Genomic DNA, 20,843 nt, shown 5'->3' with positions numbered 1-20,843 from the left:
TTAATGGCGGATGGATATAACTACCTAGTAAATGCAGAATAGTTAGAGCCAAGGGGTTTATGATATGGGCCCTTGCAACCAGGGGCTGTGGAGTCGGTAAGCAAAACTTCCGACTCAGACTCCTCAATTTCCATGACACCGACTCCCTCATACATGGCTCATGTTTAAGTGATAAATTTACTGTAGCACAGATTCATCTCATCTAAAAGTCTAGACCCTTAGATCAGGAATAGGACATTTCATAACTTTCCCAAATTCTTATGAAAAAATATTCCCAGCAAACTGCATTGAACTACTGTACCCAATTTATTATATATTTTAGGAGTCGGAGTTGGTCCATTTTACACCAAGTCCAACTCCACCAAAATGGACTCTGACTCCACGATCCTGCTTGCAACTATGCTTATTACTGCTAATACACAATACAATTGGTTATTTACACTTTTTAGATAATCATTTAAGAACATTTAATGACACTTGAGACAAGCTGAAATATAATTAAACGTTTTCTAATTTGATCATTGCACATTCCCAAAATCACAAGCTGCCAGAAGAAGTGCATAGGAAAAAAAAACAAACATAAATCAACTTCTATCATCTTGCACTTTCTGTATTGCTTCTTTTAATATGTCCATTATTGCAATTGGGCCGGAATAGTTATTGGTTTGTAGTTCACCCAACATTTTCTGATATTCTGGTGGTAAATCGTTCTGCTTGGCTCCCATACACATCACCTGTATGTGAATAGATGAAACACATGATTAAACTCCATAACCTATAGTTATTCATTTCTAGGTCTATTAACAAACAGAAAGTGATATTTTCACACACTGGAACTTAACAGAAAGTCAAAAAGTAATCTAGTAGTTGACCACTGAAAGGTAAACAGATGCTCTTGGTACCATTCATGTGTTCATCTATTCCATCAAATGTCCCAATGAAATATACAGTTCTGATTCTCATTGCCATGGGGAATTGTATTAAAGGGGTTTTCCTATGAACAAAGTATATTTTAATCAATAGATCTTGGAATAATAATTTCCACAATTGAATGTGTTAAAAAAAATAATGTTCCTGTGCCGAGAGAATCTTTTAAACATACTGCCAGAGGTACAATGGAATGGGTTACATCAAAGCATAATCATGTATGTGGCCCAGTCAAAGTCCAGACCAAAATCCCATTGAGAATCTGTGACAAGACTTGAAAACTGCTGTTCACAGATGCTCTCCATCCAACCTCACTGAACTAGTTTTCAAGGAAGAATGGGCAAAAATGTCACCTCTAAAATGTGCAAAACTGGTAGGGACAAACCCCAAAAGACTTTCAGCAGTAATTGCAGTGAAAGGTGGTCCTACAAATTATTGGCTCAGGGGGGCTGAGTACAAATGCACATCATAATTTTCAGATTTATATTTTTAAAATAATTAGAACAACATGTATCATTTCCTTTACACTTCAAAAATACTTGCTACTTTGTGTTGTTGTATCACATGTAATCCAAATAAATATTTAAATTTGAGGGTTTAACATAAAAAAATGTGGAAAGTTCATGGGGTATGAATACTTTTTCAATGCACCATATGTCTGACCATTACAACCTGTGTCTCTGCTGAGCGGTACTTTTGGATAAGGGTACTTAGTCGGTGGATAAGAGATAATAGTTAGAATGGCCATGAATCTGTGCTGTGTAAAAGGGGTTATATTATTTTGGAAGAGGAAAAAAAACACAGTAATTTCACTGTATATTGTAATATACAGCTAACACCTGCTGCTGATGCTATATGTACAGCAGTTTGGAGAAAGACCTTGCTAACAGGGTCGCAAATAATAGGCGGGTGTCAGGAAGGGGTTAAGCAAAGACTATCCCTTTCCTAAATCCAGAGATGTTGGCAATCAACATATTGCCTAATTCTACACCATGTTCATGCTGCAAGGGAAGGCATTTCCAGTACATACAATACCACAATGTAACATAGCTATTACCTGCTTGTATTGAGGAGACGTCAGTCCATAAATACATTTATTCATTTTATAGCACCGGCACACAAGCTCACCATCTGCTGTCTGTACATTGATTTCTATCGGTTGATAAATGCCAACAGCTACACCTTCCTGGCTGGAAAATATGGAATGAAAAGCTGTTATACAGTCCTAAATGAAGGCATGATGAAATGAGGTTTAATTCCATCTTGCACATTTATGGTATATGCCATGAAAATATGATGTATGTGAGTCTCACCATACTCAATGGCCAAATGCCACTGTGAGCGGAGGCGGCCGCACATGCAGAGCCACCTCAACTGTCGGTGGCGTGCAACACTGCCCCAGCGATGACCTGCATCTATCATACACTCCTCAACATTGCAACTGCAACACCACGAAGGACAAGTCATGGAATTATGAAAATCAGATTTAATAGATATGATAATGGTATTACATGAATAAAAAGAATGGAGCAAAATGTTCAAAACATTTAGATTTATTCAGTATCAAGTATGAGCACCAAGTGTAGAGATACACACACTTACACACCTTGGCAGCCATCATTGAGCTTACTAACGGTTGTCTGAGGAATGTTATGCCGTGTTGAAAGCACTTGGGCAGCTCCCTTTGCAAGTACCGTCCAATGACATTGCAGATGTGCTTGATGGGAGACAAATCCAGAGACGCAGCAGGTCACAGTAGCATGTTTAGGCCACTCAGGCTGCTCACAGTAGCACAAGCAACATGACGATGTTGTGTTGAAAAACGGCTCTTGGGATACTTTGTAGAAGGTGGATGGCAGTGCCACTGATTCCACAACCAAATCAATGTAACACCAAACTGTTAAAGTACCTGGAATGAAGACTAGTGAAATCCGGCCACCATACAACATAATAATGAGAGTAGGACCAGCGTGACAGTCCCTTGCCTCTTTACGGTGTTGTCTACATGGTCTGCCGACCAATCTCTGGCTATCATTGTGTCCAATACAAAAACAGGACTCATGGCTGAAGAGGATAGACCTACAGGCCAGCCTTCATTAGTGTCTTGCTAGCCTTTGAGAGCTGTGGCGTGAAGTTAATGAAACACTTGTAGCCGAACTTCTGGCTCACAGCCCAGTGTCGTGCAAATTACTTGATGGCATGTGTAGACAGAGTTTGGTATCTTAGGCTCAGTATCTGATGTCCAATTTTACTTGCAGTACAGAATGGATCACTACGTGCCATTCTTCTAATCTGACGATCCGTCGTTGCAGAGGTTCATCTCTATACACCTTTTGGTCCGATTTCAGTTTGTCATTGTTCTCCCAACCATGTAGAATAAAAGCACCTGATACCTCCAGTGCCAATGCTGTGCCACCGCTGTTACAGTGACAAAGGCACTGGGTCTCCTGTGATTTTGTTATGTCACATGAGCCCTGCAGCCAATCAGCACACATCCTTCAGATGAAACTGAGATCCAGAAGAAGTGAAAAAGTCAGAGCTGCTGTCATATTAAAGAGGTGATCCACTACAATATATATTCTTTCCATCAATTTAAACCTAAGTATTTTTGTAAATACCTCATGTTGCCATATTTGCCTGTGAGAGGCGCTATTGCTGCTCGCTCAGTTCCGATCACATGACCTACTGATGTTACGTCAACTTCCGGACCCCCTTGCATTACTGAGGCGTGACCCTGTGGCACGCATCCCCCCGATTGGCTGGGCTGTGGGCGGCGTTTCACCGCACGTCACAGCCCAGGATCCAGTGTGCGCTTTCCCTCTCGCCTCTCCATTCATTGGCGGCAAGCACGCAGGACACTGGGCTGTGACGTGCGGTGAAACGCTGCCCACAGCCCAGCCAATAAGGGGGGTGCGTGTGACTGGGTCAAGCCTGGGTGATGCAAGGGAATCCGGAAGTTGATGTGACATCAGCGGCGGCTGCAGCCGGGTTCACGTGATCGAGACTGAGCAGGCAGCGATCGCGCCGTTCAGAGGTACATATGGCAGCAGAAGATATTTACAAAAATACATATTTAAAAAGTTTAACCCCTTAAGGACGGAGCCAATTATGTCCTTAATGACCAGGCCAATTTTTACAATTCTGACCACTGTCACTTTATGAGTTAATTACTCTGAAACGCTTCAACGGATCCCACTGATTCAGAGACTGTTTGTTCGTGTCATATTCTACTTCATGATAGTGGTAAAAATTTCTTCGATATCACTTGCGTTTATTTGTTAAAAAAAATACGGAAATTTGGCAAAAATTTTGAAACTTTTGCAATTTTCAAACTTTGAATTATGCCCTTAAATCAGAATAGGTCACACAAAATAGTTAATAAATAACAAGTCCCACATTTCTACTTTACATCAGCACAATTTTTGAAACAACATTTTTTTGTGTTAGGAAGTTTTAAGCATTAAAAGTTGACCAGTGATTTTGAAATTTTTTTTTCTTCTTTTTTTAGGGACCACATCACATTTGAAGTGACTTTGAGGGGTCTACATGACATAAAATACTCAAAAGTGACACCATTCTAACAACTGCACCCCTCAAGGTGCTCAAAACCACATTCAAGAAGTTTACTAACCCTTCACGTGCTTCACAGGAACTGAAGCAACGTGGAAGGAAAAAATTAACATTTAACTTTTTTCACACAAATTTTACTTCAGGCCCCAAATTTTTTATTTTCACAAGGATAACAAGAGAAAATGGGCCACAAAATTTGTTGTACAATTTCTCCTGAGTATGCCGAAACCCCATATGTGGGGGAAAACCACTGTTTGGGCGCACGGCAGGGCTCGGAAGGGAAGAATCGCCATTTGACTTTTTGAATGTAAAATTTGATTGAATAATTAGTGGACGCCATGTGCGCTTGGGGAGGCACTGATGTGTCTAAACAGTGGAAACTCCCCACAAGTGATCCCATTTTGGAAACTAGACCCCTCAGGGAACTTATCTAGATGTGTGGTGAGCACCTTGAAGCCCCCAGGTGCTTCACAGAAGTTTATACCATTCAGCCATAAAAATAAAATGTTCACATTTTTCCCACAAAAATGTTTTTCAGCCCCCAATTTTGCATTTTCATAAGAGTAACAGGGGAAATTGCACCATACCATTTGTTGTGCAATTTCTCCTGAGTAAGCCAATACCCCATATGTGAGGAAAAACCACTGTTTGGGCACACGGCAGGGTTCAGAAGGGAAGGAGCACTGTGTGACCTTTTGAACGCAAAATTGGCAGATGCCATTTAACATTTGGAGAGCCCCTGATGTGCCTAAACAGTGGAAACCTCCCCTCAAGTGACCCCATTTTGGAAACTACACCCCTCAAGGATTTTATCAAGGGGGATTGTGAACATTTTGAACCCAGAGGCACGACACAGAATTTGATAACATTAGATCATCATATTGATTATGTTGTCATTAGTAGTGCTCGCTACTTGAGTTTGCATCAGGTGCTCGGGTATGCAACAAGAATCACGGGTGCTCGAGTGACATGTTCGAGTCTCTGTCCAGCATGTTTCACGGTTGTTAGACACCCAAACAAACATACGGGGATCGCTCGTGTATGGCAAGCAATCGCAACGTGATTTATTTGCCTGTATAAACAGCCACAAAACACGTGGGGTGAGGACTCGAGCATGTCACTCGAGAACCCGCGATACTTGGTGCATACCCAAGTACCTGATGCAAACTCAAGTAGCGAGCACATGTACTCAACACTAGTCGCCATATCGTCATCATTTTTTTCTTTACTTTTGAAAAAATCCCAACCACAACCGTAATACAACCCTAACCCAACCCTAACTGCAAAGAATGGAAAAAAAATATTTTATAGTTTTTATCTAACTAAGGAGGAGACAGAGGGCTTTGATTTAGGGTCTATCACAGTGATCAAAAGGAACAAATAGGGAAAATTCTCTATTTTTGCCGGGCACCGGCCAGCAGATCTTGGCGGGCGCACTTGCGCATGCACTTTTTTTTTTTTTTTTACAGAAAGAGGATTGAGGGCCGGGGGATGGATCAGGAGATCCATGGGGACGGTGGAGGTACCGGGTGGGCTCGGGGGGCTTAATTTCTCTCTCCTCTGACATGTATATCACGTCAGAGGAGAGAGAAATCATTGTAACCGCGGTCACACTTTTTTTTCCCGTGATCGCCGTTATTCACTGAATAACGGCGATCACGTGATCGGGGACCGGAAAAAACGGCCATGATCATATTCTCCGGGGTCTCAGGGTAGCTGAGACCCCGGAGAATTTCCAACTCTAGGGGGCGCGACAGCCTTATTCCTCAGCGACGCATTTTCCCGCCGCTGAGGAATACGTACCCTTAACTGCCGCCGTGAAAATGCGTTACGCCGGTCGTTAAATCTATGTGCGCATTATACATTGTAGTGGACCACCTCTTTAAACATACAGCCTCATCTGCGAGCAGAATGATAAGGAGCAGGAGCAGCTGAACAGAGATAAATATATACAGTACAGACCAAAAGTTTGGACACACCTCATTTAAAGATTTTTCTGTATTTTCATGACTATGAAAATTGTACATTCACACTGAAGGCATCAAAACTATGAATTAACACATGTGGAATTATATACTTAACAAAAAAGTGTGAAACAACTGAAAATATGTCTTATATTCTAGGTTCTTCAAAGTAGCCCCCTTTTGCTTTGATGACTGCTTTGCACACTCTTGGCATTCTCTTGATGAGCTTCAAGAGGTAGTCACCGGAAATGGTTTTCACTTCACAGGTGTGCCCTGTCAGGTTTAATAAGTGTGATTTCTTGCCTTATAAATGGGGTTGGGACCATCAGTTGTGTTGTGCAGAAGTCAGGTGGATACACAGCTGATAGTCCTAGTGAATAGACTGTTAGAATTTGTATTATGGCAAGAAAAAAGCAGCTAAGTAAAGAAAAACGAGTGTCCATCATTACTTTAAGAAATGAAGGTCAGTCAGTCCGAAAAATTGGGCAAACTTTGAAAGTGTCCCAGAGTGCAGTTGCAAAAACCATCAAGCGCTACAAAGAAACTGGCTCACATGAGGACCGCCCCAGGAAAGGAAGACCAAGAGTCACCTCTGCTTCTGAGGATAAGTTTATCCAAGTCACCAGCCTCAGAAATCGCAGGTTAATAGCAGCTCAGATTAGAGACCAGGTCAATGCCACACACAGTTCTAGGAGCAGACACATCTCTTCAACAACTGTTAAGAGGAGACTTTGTGCAGCAGGCCTATATGGTAAAATAGCTGCTAGGAAACCACTGCTAAGGACAGGCAACAAGCAGAAGAGACTTGTTTGGGCTAAAGAACACAAGGAATGGACATTAGACCAGTGGAAATCTGTGCTTTGGTCTGATGAGCCCAAATTTGAGATCTTTGGTTCCAACCACCGTGTCTTTGTGCGGCGCAGAAAAGGTGAACGGATGGACTCTACATGCCTGGTTCCCACCATGAAGCATGGAGGAGGAGGTGTGATGGTGTGTGGGTGCTTTGCTGGTGACACTGTTGGGGATTTATTCAAAATTGAAGGCATACTGAACCAGCATGGCTACCACAGCATCTTGCAGCAGCATGCTATTCCATCCGGTTTGCGTTTAGTTGGACCATCATTTATTTTTCAACAGGACAATGATCCCAAACACATCTCCAAGCTGTGTAAGGGCTATTTGACCAAGAAGGAGAGTGATGGGTGCTACACCAGATGACCTGGCCTCCAGAGTCACCAGACCTGAACCCAATCGAGATGGTTTGGGGTGAGCTGGACCGCAGAGTGAAGGCAAAAGGGCCAACAAGTGCTAAGCATCTCTGGGAACTCCTTCAAGATTGTTGGAAGACCATTTCCAGTTACTACCTCTTGAAGCTCATCAAGAGAATGCCAAGAGTGTGCAAAGCAGTCATCAAAGCAAAAGGTGGCTACTTTGAAGAACCTAGAATTTAAGACATATTTTCAGTTGTTTCACATTTTTTTGTTAAGTATATAATTCCACATGTGTTAATTCATAGTTTTGATGCCTTCAGTGTGAATGTACAATTTTCAAAGTAATGAAAATACAGAATAATCTTTAAATGAGAAGGTGTGTCCAAACTTTTGGTCTGTACTGTATATATTTATTTGTTTTTGTGAGAAAAGATATAGGTGGTTCTAATCAGTGCCTGACAGCGACTCTGTATGTCACATAAACAATCAAGTTTGTCAATCACGATTAGGACGGCCCCCTTGACTGCTAAACCTAGATGACGCAGAAATGACAAAGAATAAAACAGCTTGAAGAGAGCATATCCCTTAGAGTTTTCTGACAGCAGCCTACAGATTGCACAGCATTTCCATGCTGACAGGTTTCCTTTAAATTTTAAGTAAAGTTTCCTATGATCCCTAAGCCACCTTATTTAGCAGGATTCTTGTTTTTGATAAGGGAGTATTGGAATTCAGGGAGAAATATTCCATAACATTTCTTTATGGCATGTGATGTGCAGAGGTCTTAAAAGTCATAATGTATTAGATGTGCATAGATCCTTACATGTCCAAGGAATCCAGACAGGAAGTGTCCATTTTCCATATAACTCCCCAAACTTTATCACCTTCACTTTCAACTACTGTGGCCACTCCTCCATGCCATCGTTTGTTCTGGTTGCCTTTGTGGTTGCCAAATGCAAGCTTGAAGTCCTGAATTAATAAAACAAACTTTTAGTGCGGTCGGCAAATCCAGACAAGATAATAAATCAGTGCTGCGACACGTTCTGTTGTTGGGTAACTGTTATATTAACAAGGCTTCCTATTCTAAAGGCCCCGTCACACTAAGCGACGCTACAGCGATCCCGTCAACGATACGACCGGTCAGGGATCGTTGCTGCGTCGCTATGTGGTCGCTGTTGAGATGTCAAACAGTCAGATCTTCCCAACGACGCAGAAACGATGAGGCGACCCGTAACTAGCTGTATAACGATGCACGCATGTGTTTCTGTGTCTGAGTCGTCAACAAGGTCGTTGGTAAGGTGTCAAACACAGCGATGCATGCTACCCAGCGGGGCCTCAACGATCAAAGAAATGTCCAGACCATTCTGACACGACCAGCGATCTCACAGCAGGGGCCTGGTCGCTGCTAAGTGTCAAACGTAGCGAGATCGCTACTGAGGTCGCTGTTGCGTCACAAAACTTGTGACTCAGCAGCGATCTCGCTAGCGATCTCGCTTAGTGTGACGGGGGCTTAAGGCTTTACTCTTGCCAGCAGTCCATGATAAAATACTTACAAATTGCCTCAATCTATTTTACATGTATTATACGTGGCACCTTAAGTTTCCCAATATCCCAATTTTATTGTAAGATTGGCAATGACTGATATTATTTTAATGGCTGCTAGAGACTTGGTTTTCCAATACATCAGACCTGTTAAATTGTGCTGAAAACCTATCTCCCTCTTTGGTTCCATGATTTCTACGGAGTCACAAGCATGTAATGCCATTATCAGGGTTCAGAAAGATTCCTACAACCCGACACGAATAATTGATGAGGAAAGTTTTGTGAGTCATGAGATTTTGGACAAATTTAAAGAAACTTTTGAGCATCCAGTTTGGTTTGAAACTGATGCGAAAACGTAGGTAGATAACGCGGGTACAGGACACATGTTAGTAAATTTAAGGTCAAGGTAATCTGTCAGCACCAAAAGCACATTAAATAGATACAGCCAAGTTATAGCTCTCTGGCACCAATTATAGTAATGTATTTTGTTTTTCTCTGCCCACTGTCCCCCACAATTGGCCTGCAAAAGAACTGTACATCCGCTGTCACTCAAGCTTCAGTAACACCCATTCCTCAGCTGAGCTCTGCTCCACCTAATAGATACTCACTGTTAGGCCACGTTCACACGTTCAGAATATGGTCAGTATTTTACATCAGTATTTGTTAGCCAAAATCTAGAGTGGAAAAGTCTAAAAGAAACACATGCACCACCAATTCTGACTCTGGACTGTGACCTGACTACGCCTTTGTCTCCTCCCTCTGTGTAGGACGTACCCTCCTGGCTCTTTACCTCGGACTCCTTGACTTACCCGATTCACAGCGGTCAGATTTTCCACTGACTCATTAACTTACACTGCGGACTTTGATCCGACACTTGAATCAATATCAGACATGTCTCCATGACTTTGCATGAACCACTCGGTCCGCAAAAAGTCATGGACATGTGAACATCCCTATAGACTAGCATAGGTAGGAGTGTTATCCTTGAAAAACTGGGATAGAACTGGTATGTGAAAAAACTGATGTCTGAATGAGCCTTAATGCTCTTTCTACTGTACTGATAAGCAAAAGTCAGAGCGATATTTTTGGCTGGCTGATGAACTGCATGGCGGAACGTCTTGGAGAGATGGAGATTGGGCAGGATCGGAGAGCCGTATCAGCATATCAAGGACTAGATGGCACAAGCTGAACAACGAGAGGACTACTTATTTCATAGGACTGCAGTGGGGGGGGGGGGGGGCAAGATGACAGATTTTTTTGTTTTTTTAAGTAAAACGCTAAGTGCGGGCATTGAAGCTGGCTTCGCTATGGAAACACTGTGGCTGTCACTATGAAGTCCCATCCGAAAAGAAAATTCCAAAGTAAAGTTTCACTGTAGTGAGTTATGGTGGGAGGGCATCGTGCACAGTGGGTACAGCACAGGAGCTTGCATCTGCTAACCTATCTATAAGTCCTGAATCTGGGAGCAGAAAAAGTTAGAAGTTGTCAGGTCTCAGCCCTTCTACTTTCTCCATCCTTCTGTGACCTCAGAACAGTAAAGTGACGATACATATGATTAGAACGGGGTATGGTGGGCCTACTGCATGCTCTGTTCTACTAAGAACTGGTTGTATAGCTCAAATACTGGCAGCTGTCTGGAAAGTCTTACATAAGTTCAGTATAGAGGGGAAAGATGTTCCAGGAACCACCTACATGTACAGACAGAGCCCACACCTGCGTTAGAAGCCCCCATATTGTAGCAGGTTGAATCCTACAAACTTTAACAAATCAGGAACCATAGGAGGAAATTTAGTCGTCCGTGCTCAGTAATTGTCTATGAGCTTATTCAGGACAATATATACAGACCTGCATAAGGGAATGTTTGTGCCACGTAATTACAGAATTGCTGCCAACTCCCAATGATTACCAAGCCTACATGCAAAGGACGTTAGCACAGAGATTATACATGCGCGTTTTACTGTAGTAGTAGGCGGACCTCCTCTAGATACTATCATAGACCACCCATGTACTGGGTTGCCATTATGGCACATCTCTTGTAGTGTATGTTCCTATGGGGTTTATATGCAGGAAAATTTTTCACTGCAGATTAGCATATAGAAAATCCAATGTTTAGTATATGGCAGCAGCATAGTGACTGAGACTTCCAGAAATCTCCTGTACAATCCACCCTGTAAATTGTTCAGCACTGCAGATTTAAAGTTCACAGGATATTGAATTATACTGTGGATGTTGCCACGGATGTTGCCACTGATTTTGCCCTCAGAATAGCAACAGTATAACGAGTTGTGAATCCACAACATTTCTACATCAAAATCCACAGCGGCTTTTGCGAATTTCGCAGTATATTTTCCATTGAAAGGGAGTTCCATGGGAACATTCTAAAGGAGGCCACTTATAAAGCACTACTACAGTTTGTGCATATGTTGAGCAGTGGATTTTTCTGCAACAAAAACCAGAGTATTGGCAGGAAATATACTGCGAACAATACATACATTTTTTTTATGCGTTTTTACTTGCATTTGTTTTGCAAATTTATTTGAATTCATGAAAAAGGCTGCAAAAGCTGTTAAAAAACAACAACACACTGATGGTTAAAAGAAAAAATAAGCAGCGACGTGCATGAGATTTCAGAAATCTCATTCCTTTTCCTGCTACTGTAAACTGCAGCGTTTTTTTACCTTTGAAGAACGTGCAAATAATATCATGGCAAAAACGCAAAAAGTAAACAATCCTTCAGAGCTCTTTCATGCTTTTTCTTTTTCAGCGTTCTGAAACACATCATGGTGCCCCTTCCTGAAACCGTCTAAAGCCACGTACACACGTTGAGTATTTAGTCAGTATTTTACATCAGTATTTGTAACCCAAGACCAGGAGTGGAACAATCAGAGGAAAAGTATAATAGAAATACGTCACCACTTCTGTATTCATCACCCACTCCTGGTTTTGGCTTACAAATACTGATGTAAAAAACTCACCAAATACTGAACGTGTGAACGTGGCCTTAGCAGTCCACTGCAGCAGCGTTTAGTTTTAAAAAGCACCATATAAAACTAAGTCTGCTCTCTGATTGGTTTCTATGGGAAACAGTCAAATTTTGTGTTAGATACTTTCATATACCTCCCCTTATCTATTTTTCAGTGAGTTTTTTTCAAACATTTTTTTTTCTACTTTGTTTTAAAGTTTGTGCATGTTTTTTCAACATTATTGAGGTTAAGGCATCCATATGAAGTCTGTATGAAACATCTTTTCATTAGAATCGGCTAGTTTGGTCAGCAAATCAAACCAAACTCGGGCATGCATCTTTTTTTCTCAGAGGGGTGTGATTAACATCCTCTTCAGGCCACACTGTGGTAGGAAAGCATAAGATCTTGTGGATGATTATGGTTGGGGGGGGGGGGGTGTCTTCACTGATGGAGGTCCTACCACAACATTGATTACATGGAGGATAGCAATAACCCCCTCCACAATGTGCGTGACAAGCAGATCTGAGACAGGACTAGTCTAGGAGAAGCCGCACCCCGCATTAAAAGATCATTTTTAGAAGTTAGAAACCTGTGTGTGACACATGAAGGACTTTACTGTACTACAGCAATAGGTATACTCTTAGGCGGATTATAATGAGGGCAATCTGACCTGCCGCCTGGGGCCCGAGGCTCCGGGGGGGGGGGGGGGGTTCATGGCCAGATTGACCCATTATATTTTGTGTACCACAATCAGCGTCGCACATCTTCGGGTCACCTTGTCATTGGCTGCTGGGCACACATACATGAGTTGGCCAATTTATGCACGAACTATGTTCATTTTAATCTATTTTCTGGAGCAGTAATGCAATTCCAATTTCATATATTTCATGTTTACAAAGTGCAGCTTTGTTAGTTATAGAGGGATGTCAACATACTTAATTCTGCTCAATATTAAGTGATTGAATTAATCTAAAATAATAATTATAATATTAACATTGAGCAGCATTAATTTCAGCTTATTGCTTTGGCTCTCCACAACAGTTACGGTCTCTCATGTGGTCCCCAGGAAAATTAATTAACCTCCCACCCCTGCTCTATTATATATAGCGCTATACATAATGTAAAAAAATAAAATAAAAAAATTGCACGCCGCTGTTTTGCATCTACTGATGTGCCCCAGAGCACATGTGTGTTAATCATGGGATTTATCACATAATCTATCAAAGGGGGACATGTGACAGTTCACGCGATACACTGGGGGTTTGGGCGGCCCCATGCCTTCTAAACTGCCTGGGGCCCTAGCTACTCTTTATCCGCCCCTGGGTATACTTGGTTTGGGATGGCTAGGGGACCTGATTGGTTCAAGAATGGGCTAAAACAAATTCTACTATATGAATTCCCTGTACAGCGATAATGAAATAAAGAGAAGTTGTGAATGTTGGGAGATTTTCTTGCTCATCACTAAAGGTATAATGTAGGGCGGTAAATTTGTGATCACAAAATTAAGATTCTGTAATTAAATAGTATTAAACGCCTCCCCTCAATGGAATTAGGTCACAGAGTTGTAGCCAAGAACAACTTTGCTGCAATTATATCATATAATGTCATACAAATTGTGCAAGTCAGTGCATCTCTAGGGATATTTCTCCAGTCTAACAATTAGTCCCAGGTTACATGCCTACTTATATTTTCTGGCCCTTCTGATCGTGTTTTATATCACAATTGCATTGTTCCAATAAGTTATTAATAAAGACTGTGTACCAAGCTTCTTGGTTATCCACTACCCATAGAAGGGGTTATATCCTACAGATTGCTGTGATCGGACTGCTTGGACCCCACCAGTCCCAAGAATGGGCTCTGCAGACCCTAAGGCTATGTGCCCACGTAGCAGATTTGATGCAGAGCTTTTTTGCCTCTCTCTGGCAGAAAAAACGCATGCCAGATTTACATGCATTTTTTCTGCCAGAGAGAAGCATTTTTTCAGCGTTTTTACATGCGTTTTTTCAACCAGTTTTCCAAGTGATTTTGAGCATCACTTGGAAAAGTGCTTGACAAGTTGGTCACACAATATAAATCCATGCAACCGGCATGGATTTATAATGTGTAAACAACTGATTAAATGCAGCATCTATAGTAAAAAAAAAAAAGAGAAAAAACGTTAAAAAAAAAACAAAAAAACTAAACCTGTATACTCACCTCTCCGGTCTCCTCCCGGCGGCGTCCTCTCTCCACAGCGTCCCGCAGTGTGCAGTCAGGACCTGCGGTGACGTCATTTAGTCAGCTGATGGTCACGCGACCATCACCTGACAGCCGACGTCAGCGGTCGCGTGACCATCAGGTGACTAAATTACGTCACCGCAGGTCCTGACAGAACACCGCGGGACGCTGAAGTGAGAGGACGCTGCCGGGAGCAGACCGTGGGCCGCCGGAGAGGTGAATATACAGTTTTTTTTTTATTTTTAACTTTTTTCTTTTTTTCACCGCGTGGTAGCCGGGATGAAGAGGAGTTGTAGTCTCCTCTTCATCCTGGGTACCACACGCACCGCGATTACGCTGCAAATTCGCGGCCATTGAATTTAATTGAAACGCAGCAAATCCACATATACCTGCGGGTTTGCTGCGTTTCAACGTTCCTCAATGGCCGCGAATTTGCAGCGTAATCGCGGTAGAAATGGTCATGCTGCGTTTTGCAACGCAATGTGAATTCGGCGCGCAAATTAGCGCATCATGTGCACAGCGCATCCGAATTCACATGGTCACGTGACCGCTGACGTTGGTGGTCAGGTGGTGGTCGCGTGACCATCAGCTGACTAAATGACGTCACCGCAGGTCCTGAAAGTACACTGCGGGACGGCAAGGAGAGAGAACGTGGCCGGGAGCAGACTGGAGGAGACCGGAGAGGTGAGTATACAGGTTTTTTTTTATTTTTAACGTTTTAATTCTCTTTTTTTTTTTTTAGATGCTGCATTTAAAGCATCTAAGTTGTTCACACATTATAAATCCATGCCAGTTGCATGGATTTATATTGTGTGACCAACTTGTCAAGCACTTTCCAAGTGATGCTCAAAGTCGCTTGGAAAACTGCTTGAAAAAACGCATGCGAAAACGCATGTAAAAACGCTGAAAAAACGCTTCTCTCTGGCAGAAAAAACGCATGTAAATCGGCATGCGTTTTTTTCTGCCAGAGAGAGGCAAAAAAGCTCTGCATCAAATCTGCTACGTGGGCACATAGCCTTACAGTTACTGATCCTAACTGTTGTTTTCATCTACTGCAATTCAGAGGGCAAAATAATCTGCATCAAATCAATAATCTTCTGTAGAAAAAAAATATCTCCCACTAAGCCACTAAAAAAAACATGCATCGGCTGTGGGGATTTTATACAGAGCTCCCTCCTATAGTGTCACAAAGGGTGAAGCCCACAGTATAAATCTGCAGCATGTGTCGTACTCCTCAGTATACAGAGCTGTACACAGCTCCCCGTACCCCTCACGCACAGTTCCCCGTACCCCTCACACACAGCTCCCCCCCGTACCCCTCAGTATACAGGCTGTGCCCCTCACGCATGGTTCCCCTTTACCCATCACGAACAGCTTCCCCCCCCCGGTACCCCTCACGCACAGCCCCCCCGTACGCCTCAGTAAACAGCCCGTACCCCTCACGCACAGCTCCCGCACTCCTCAGTATACAACCTGTACCCCTCATGCACAGCCCCACCTCGTACCCCTCACGCACAGCTCCCAATACCCCAAACGCACAGCCCGTACCCCTCACGCACAGCTCCCACCGTACCCCTCACGCACAGCCCCCCTGTATCCCTCAGTAAACAGCCTGTACCCCTCACGCACAGCTCCCACCGTACCCCTCAGTAAACAGCCTGTACCCCTCACGCACAGCTCCCACCGTACCCCTCACGCAGAGCTCCCACCGTACCCCTCAGTAAACAGCCTGTACCCCTCACGCACAGCACACCTGTATCCCTCAGTAAACAGCCCGTACCCCCCACGCACAGCTCCCACCGTACCCCTCAGTAAACAGCCCGTACCCCTCACGCACAGCTCCCCCCTGTACCCCTCACGCACAGCTCTGCCCTGTACCCCTCACGCACAGCTCCCCCCTGTTCCCCCTCACGCACAGCTCCCCGTACCCCTCACACACAGCTCCCCGTACCCCTCACACACAGCTCCCCCCCATACCCCTCACACACAGCTCCCCCCTGTACCCCTCACGCACAGCTCTGCCCTGTACCCCTCACGCACAGCTCCCCCCTGTTCCCCCTCACGCACAGCTCCCCGTACCCCTCACACACAGCTCCCCCCCATACCCCTCACACACAGCTCCCCCCCGTACCCCTCAGTATACAGGCTGTACCCCTCACGCATGGTTCCCCTGTACCCATCACGAACAGCTTCCCCTGCCCCGGTACCCCTCACGCACAGCCCCCTCCGTACGCCTCAGTAAACAGCCCGTACCCCTCACGCACAGCCCCCCCTGTACCCCTCAGTAAACAGCCCGTACCCCTCAAGCACAGCTCCCACACTCCTCAGCATACGGCCCGTACCCCTCATGCACAGCTCCCCTCGTACCCCTCAGTAAACAGCCCGTACCCCTCACGCACAGCTCCCGCACTCCTCAGTATACAACCTGTACCCCTCATGCACAGCCCCCCCTCGTACCCCTCACGCACAGCCCCCCCTCGTACCCTTCACGCACAGCTCCCCATACCCCAAACGCACAGCCCGTACCCCTCACGCACAGCTCCCCCCGTACCCCTGAGTAAACAGCCTGTACCCCTCACGCACAGTCCCCCTGTATCCCTCAGTAAACAGCTTGTACCCCTCACGCACAGCTCCCACCGTACCCCTCAGTAAACAGCCTGTACCCCTCACGCACAGCCCCCCTGTATCCCTCAGTAAACAGCAAGTACCCCCCACGCACAGCTCCCACCGTACCCCTCACACACAGCTCCCCCCGTACCTCTCAGTAAACAGCCCGTACCCCCTACGCACAGCTCCCCCTGTACCCCTTGCACACAGCTCCCCCCTGTACCCCTCACGCACAGCTCCCCCTGTACCCCTCACGCACAGCTCCCCCCTGTTCCCCCTCACGCACAGCTCCCCCCCTGTACCCTTCACGCACAGCCCCCCTGTATCCCTCAGTAAACAGCCTGTACCCCTCACGCACAGCTCCCCCCCTGTACCCCTCACGCTCAGCTTCCCCCTGTACCCCTCACGCACAGCTCCCCCCTGTACCCCCTCACGCACAGCTCCCCCCTGTACCCCCTCACGCACAGCTCCCCCCTGTTCCCCCTCAGGCACAGCCCCCCCCCTGTTCCCCCTCAGGCACAGCCCCCCCCCCTGTTCCCCCTCACGCACAGCTCCCCCCTGTACCCCCTCACGCACAGCTCCCCCCTGTTCCCCCTCACGCACAGCTCCCCCTGTTCCCCCTCACGCACAGCCCCCCTGTATCACTCAGTAAACAGCCTGTACCCCTCACGCACAGCTCCCCCCTGTACCCCCTCACGCACAGCCCCCCTGTACCCCCTCACGCACAGCCCCCCTGTACCCCTCACGCACAGCTCCCCCTGTTCCCCCTCACGCACAGCCCCCCTGTACCCCTCACGCACAGCTCCCCCTGTTCCCCCTCACGCACAGCCCCCCTGTACCCCTCACGCACAGCTCCCCCTGTTCCCCCTCACGCACAGCTCCCCCCTGTACCCCTCACGCACAGCTCCCCCTGTTCCCCCTCACGCACAGCTCCCCCCTGTACCCCTCACGCACAGCTCCCCCTGTTCCCCCTCACGCACAGCTCCCCCCTGTACCCCTCACGCACAGCTCCCCCCTGTACCCCCTCACGCACAGCTCCCCCCTGTTCCCCCTCACGCACAGCTCCCCCCTGTTCCCCCTCACGCACAGCTCCCCCCTGTTCCCCCTCACGCACAGCTCCCCCCTGTACCCCTCACGCACAGCTCCCCCCTGTACCCCTCACGCACAGCTCCCCCCTGTTCCCCCTCACGCACAGCTCCCCCCTGTACCCCTCACGCACAGCTCCCCCCTGTTCCCCCTCACGCACAGCTCCCCTGTACCCCTCACGCACAGCTCCCCCCTCACGCACAGCTCCCCCCTGTTCCCCCTCACGCACAGCTCCCCCCTGTTCCCCCTCACGCACAGCCCCCCTGTACCCCTCACGCACAGCTCCCCCCTGTACCCCTCACGTACAGCCCCCCTGTACCCCTCACGCACAGCTCCCCCTGTTCCCCCTCAGGCACAGCCCCCCTGTACCCCTCACGCACAGCCCCCCTGTTCCCCCTCACGCACAGCCCCCCTGTACCCCTCACGCACAGCTCCCCCCTGTACTCCTCACGCACAGCTCCCCCCTGTACCCCTCACGCACAGCTCCCGCACTCCTCAGTATACAGCACCTGCAGCACGGCTGTGGCGTGGAATGAGGCGGACGGGTTGTCCAGCAGAATCCGCTCTTTCAGTAGATTGCTCCCGTAAGCGAAGTAGAAGAAGAAGCCGAGTCCCGGCTGCAGTCCGGCCGTGTCCGTCGCCTCCATGTCGCCTGTATGTGTGGCGGATGTGCCCGTTGTCAGCACTGTATAACCGGCTGTCACTTCTGCATCACGCGCTGCTCCCGCCCCCCGGCGCGCGCGTGAGGAGTCACCGGAGCCGCGTCCTGTCCGGCTGAGCAGATGTGGGAAAACACCAGATGCCGGTAACAATAGAAGTGCCTGATGTACGGCGGGGACAATGCGCGGCTGCACATGGTGAGCGGCGGTCACACGATGGGAGCTGAGCAGACGAAGCTCCACACTGCTGATACACCGGGTGACAGCCCGGCCAGGTGATGCGGGTGCACAGCACTGTGCGATACCTGCACACACACTCCTCAGGATGGACATGTTAATAATAGCAAAGGATGGAAAAATAAAAAAACGTTAACATCTCACTTAGGCTGTGTGCCCACGTAGCATTTTTCAAGCGTATATGCTGTGGAATTTCCGCAGCGTAAACGCTTGAAAAACGCATGTATATCCGCACCCCATGGTCCCCAATGGGATTCCGCAAGTTCTATGCACATGCTGCGGATTTTTCCGCAGTGTTTATGCCGCGTTCAAAAATCCGCAGCATGTCATTTAATTTTGCGTTTCCGCAAGCGGAATTGCCTTTGTCCAATGCATAAAAAACGCAAGGCAATTCCGCATGTGGAAAACGCGTGATAAACGTGTGCGGAATTCCGCATGCGTTTTTCCGGGAGAGGACTTGCATTTATGCAGCAGAAATTTTCTGCTTCATAAATGCAACGTGGGCACATAGCCTTAGGAAAAATCCGGAGCATTTCTGCATTGTGGGCACATAGCCTCAGGCTATGTGCCCACGTTGCATTTATGAAGCAGAAAATTTCTGCTGCATAAATGCAAGTCCTCTCCCGGAAAAACGCATGCGGAATTCCGCACACGTTTATCACGCGTTTTCCACATGCGGAATTGCCTTGCGTTTTTTATGCATTGGACATGCGGAATCCCATTGGGGACCATGGGGTGCGGATATACATGCGTTTTTCAAGCGTTTACGCTGCGGAAATTCCGCAGCATATACGCTTGAAAAATGCTACGTGGGCACACAGCCTAAGCGTTTCTGCATCTCCCTGGCAGAAAAAACGCATGCGGATTGTACATGCGTTTTCCTGCCAGGGACAAGCGGATGTGAAGCGTTCTTCAGGCTATGTGACCACGTTGTGGACCTGAAGCATATTTTTTACGCTTCTCCCTGGCGGGAAAATCGCATGCGGATATTACATGCGGTTTTCCCGCCAGGTAGAAGCATTTGTGAGGCGTCTTTGCATGCATTTCCGCATGCGGGTTATCAAGCACTTCTCCAAGCATCACTTGGAAAAGTGCTTGACAACTTGTTCAGAATGGTAAAAAATAAAAAAATAAACTTTATACTCACCTTCTGATGCATTCTCTGCCCCGTCCGGAGGCGTGAGCGGCTCACGCTGTTGTGTGTAGGCCCTCCGGTGACGTCATTGAGTCATGTGGTGGGTCACATGACTCAATGACGTGGCAGGTCCTTCAGACAACAGCGCGACGGAGGGAAAACATCAGAAGATAAGTATAAACTTTATTTTATTCTTTTTTTTACAGGTTCTTTGGTACCCAGGTCTGGATGAGAGTCTCCTCTCCTCCAGACTTGGGTACCATCCGCACATTGATTCCGCTGCGCTTCCGCAAAATTAATGAACATGCTGCGGATTTTTGACCGCAGCATATACGCTGCGGAAAAATCCGCAGCATGGGCATTGACATTGCGGAATGCCATTGGGGACCATGGGGTGCGGATATACATGCGTTTTTCAAGCAATTCCGCAGCATATACGCTTGAAAAACGCTACGTGGGCACACAGCCTCACATGCATTTCCGCATGCGGGTTGTCAAGCGCTTTCCAATCGATTTTAGCATCACTTGGAAAGTGCTTGTCAACTTGGTCACACTATATAAATCCATGCAAACATCATATATACTGTGACCTTAAAGAATGGTAAAACATAAAAAAATGAATCTATACTTACCTTCCGATGGCCCCCGGAGTCTTGCTTCGCTCCGTCCTCCCTTGCCGACAGCTCGCGGTACACTACACTGAAGGACCTGCCGACACATGACTATGA

General features: G+C 46.4%; 1 protein-coding gene across 1 annotated transcript; it reads right to left on the bottom strand.

Annotated features, from left to right (window-relative positions):
- Window positions 1-287: 287 nt before the first annotated feature.
- Window positions 288-18,886, bottom strand: GGCT (gamma-glutamylcyclotransferase). The gene is made up of 4 exons (XM_073678056.1): window positions 18,594-18,886; window positions 8,493-8,638; window positions 1,985-2,117; window positions 288-734 (listed from the first exon to the last, which is right to left on the bottom strand). Exons 1-4 carry the CDS (start codon window positions 18,729-18,731, stop codon window positions 585-587), a joined length of 567 nt encoding a protein of 188 aa, XP_073534157.1. The 5' UTR covers window positions 18,732-18,886; the 3' UTR covers window positions 288-584.
- Between the last annotated feature and the right edge of the window lie 1,957 nt (window positions 18,887-20,843).

The sequence above is a fragment of the Phyllobates terribilis genome, unplaced genomic scaffold (assembly GCF_046119375.1).
Source record: "Phyllobates terribilis strain yellow unplaced genomic scaffold, ASM4611937v1 Scaffold_4__5_contigs__length_816908805, whole genome shotgun sequence".
NCBI lineage: Eukaryota > Metazoa > Chordata > Amphibia > Anura > Dendrobatidae > Phyllobates > Phyllobates terribilis.
The sequence above is the reverse complement of the archived record's forward strand: the minus strand, read 5'-3'. Positions and strand labels throughout refer to the sequence as shown.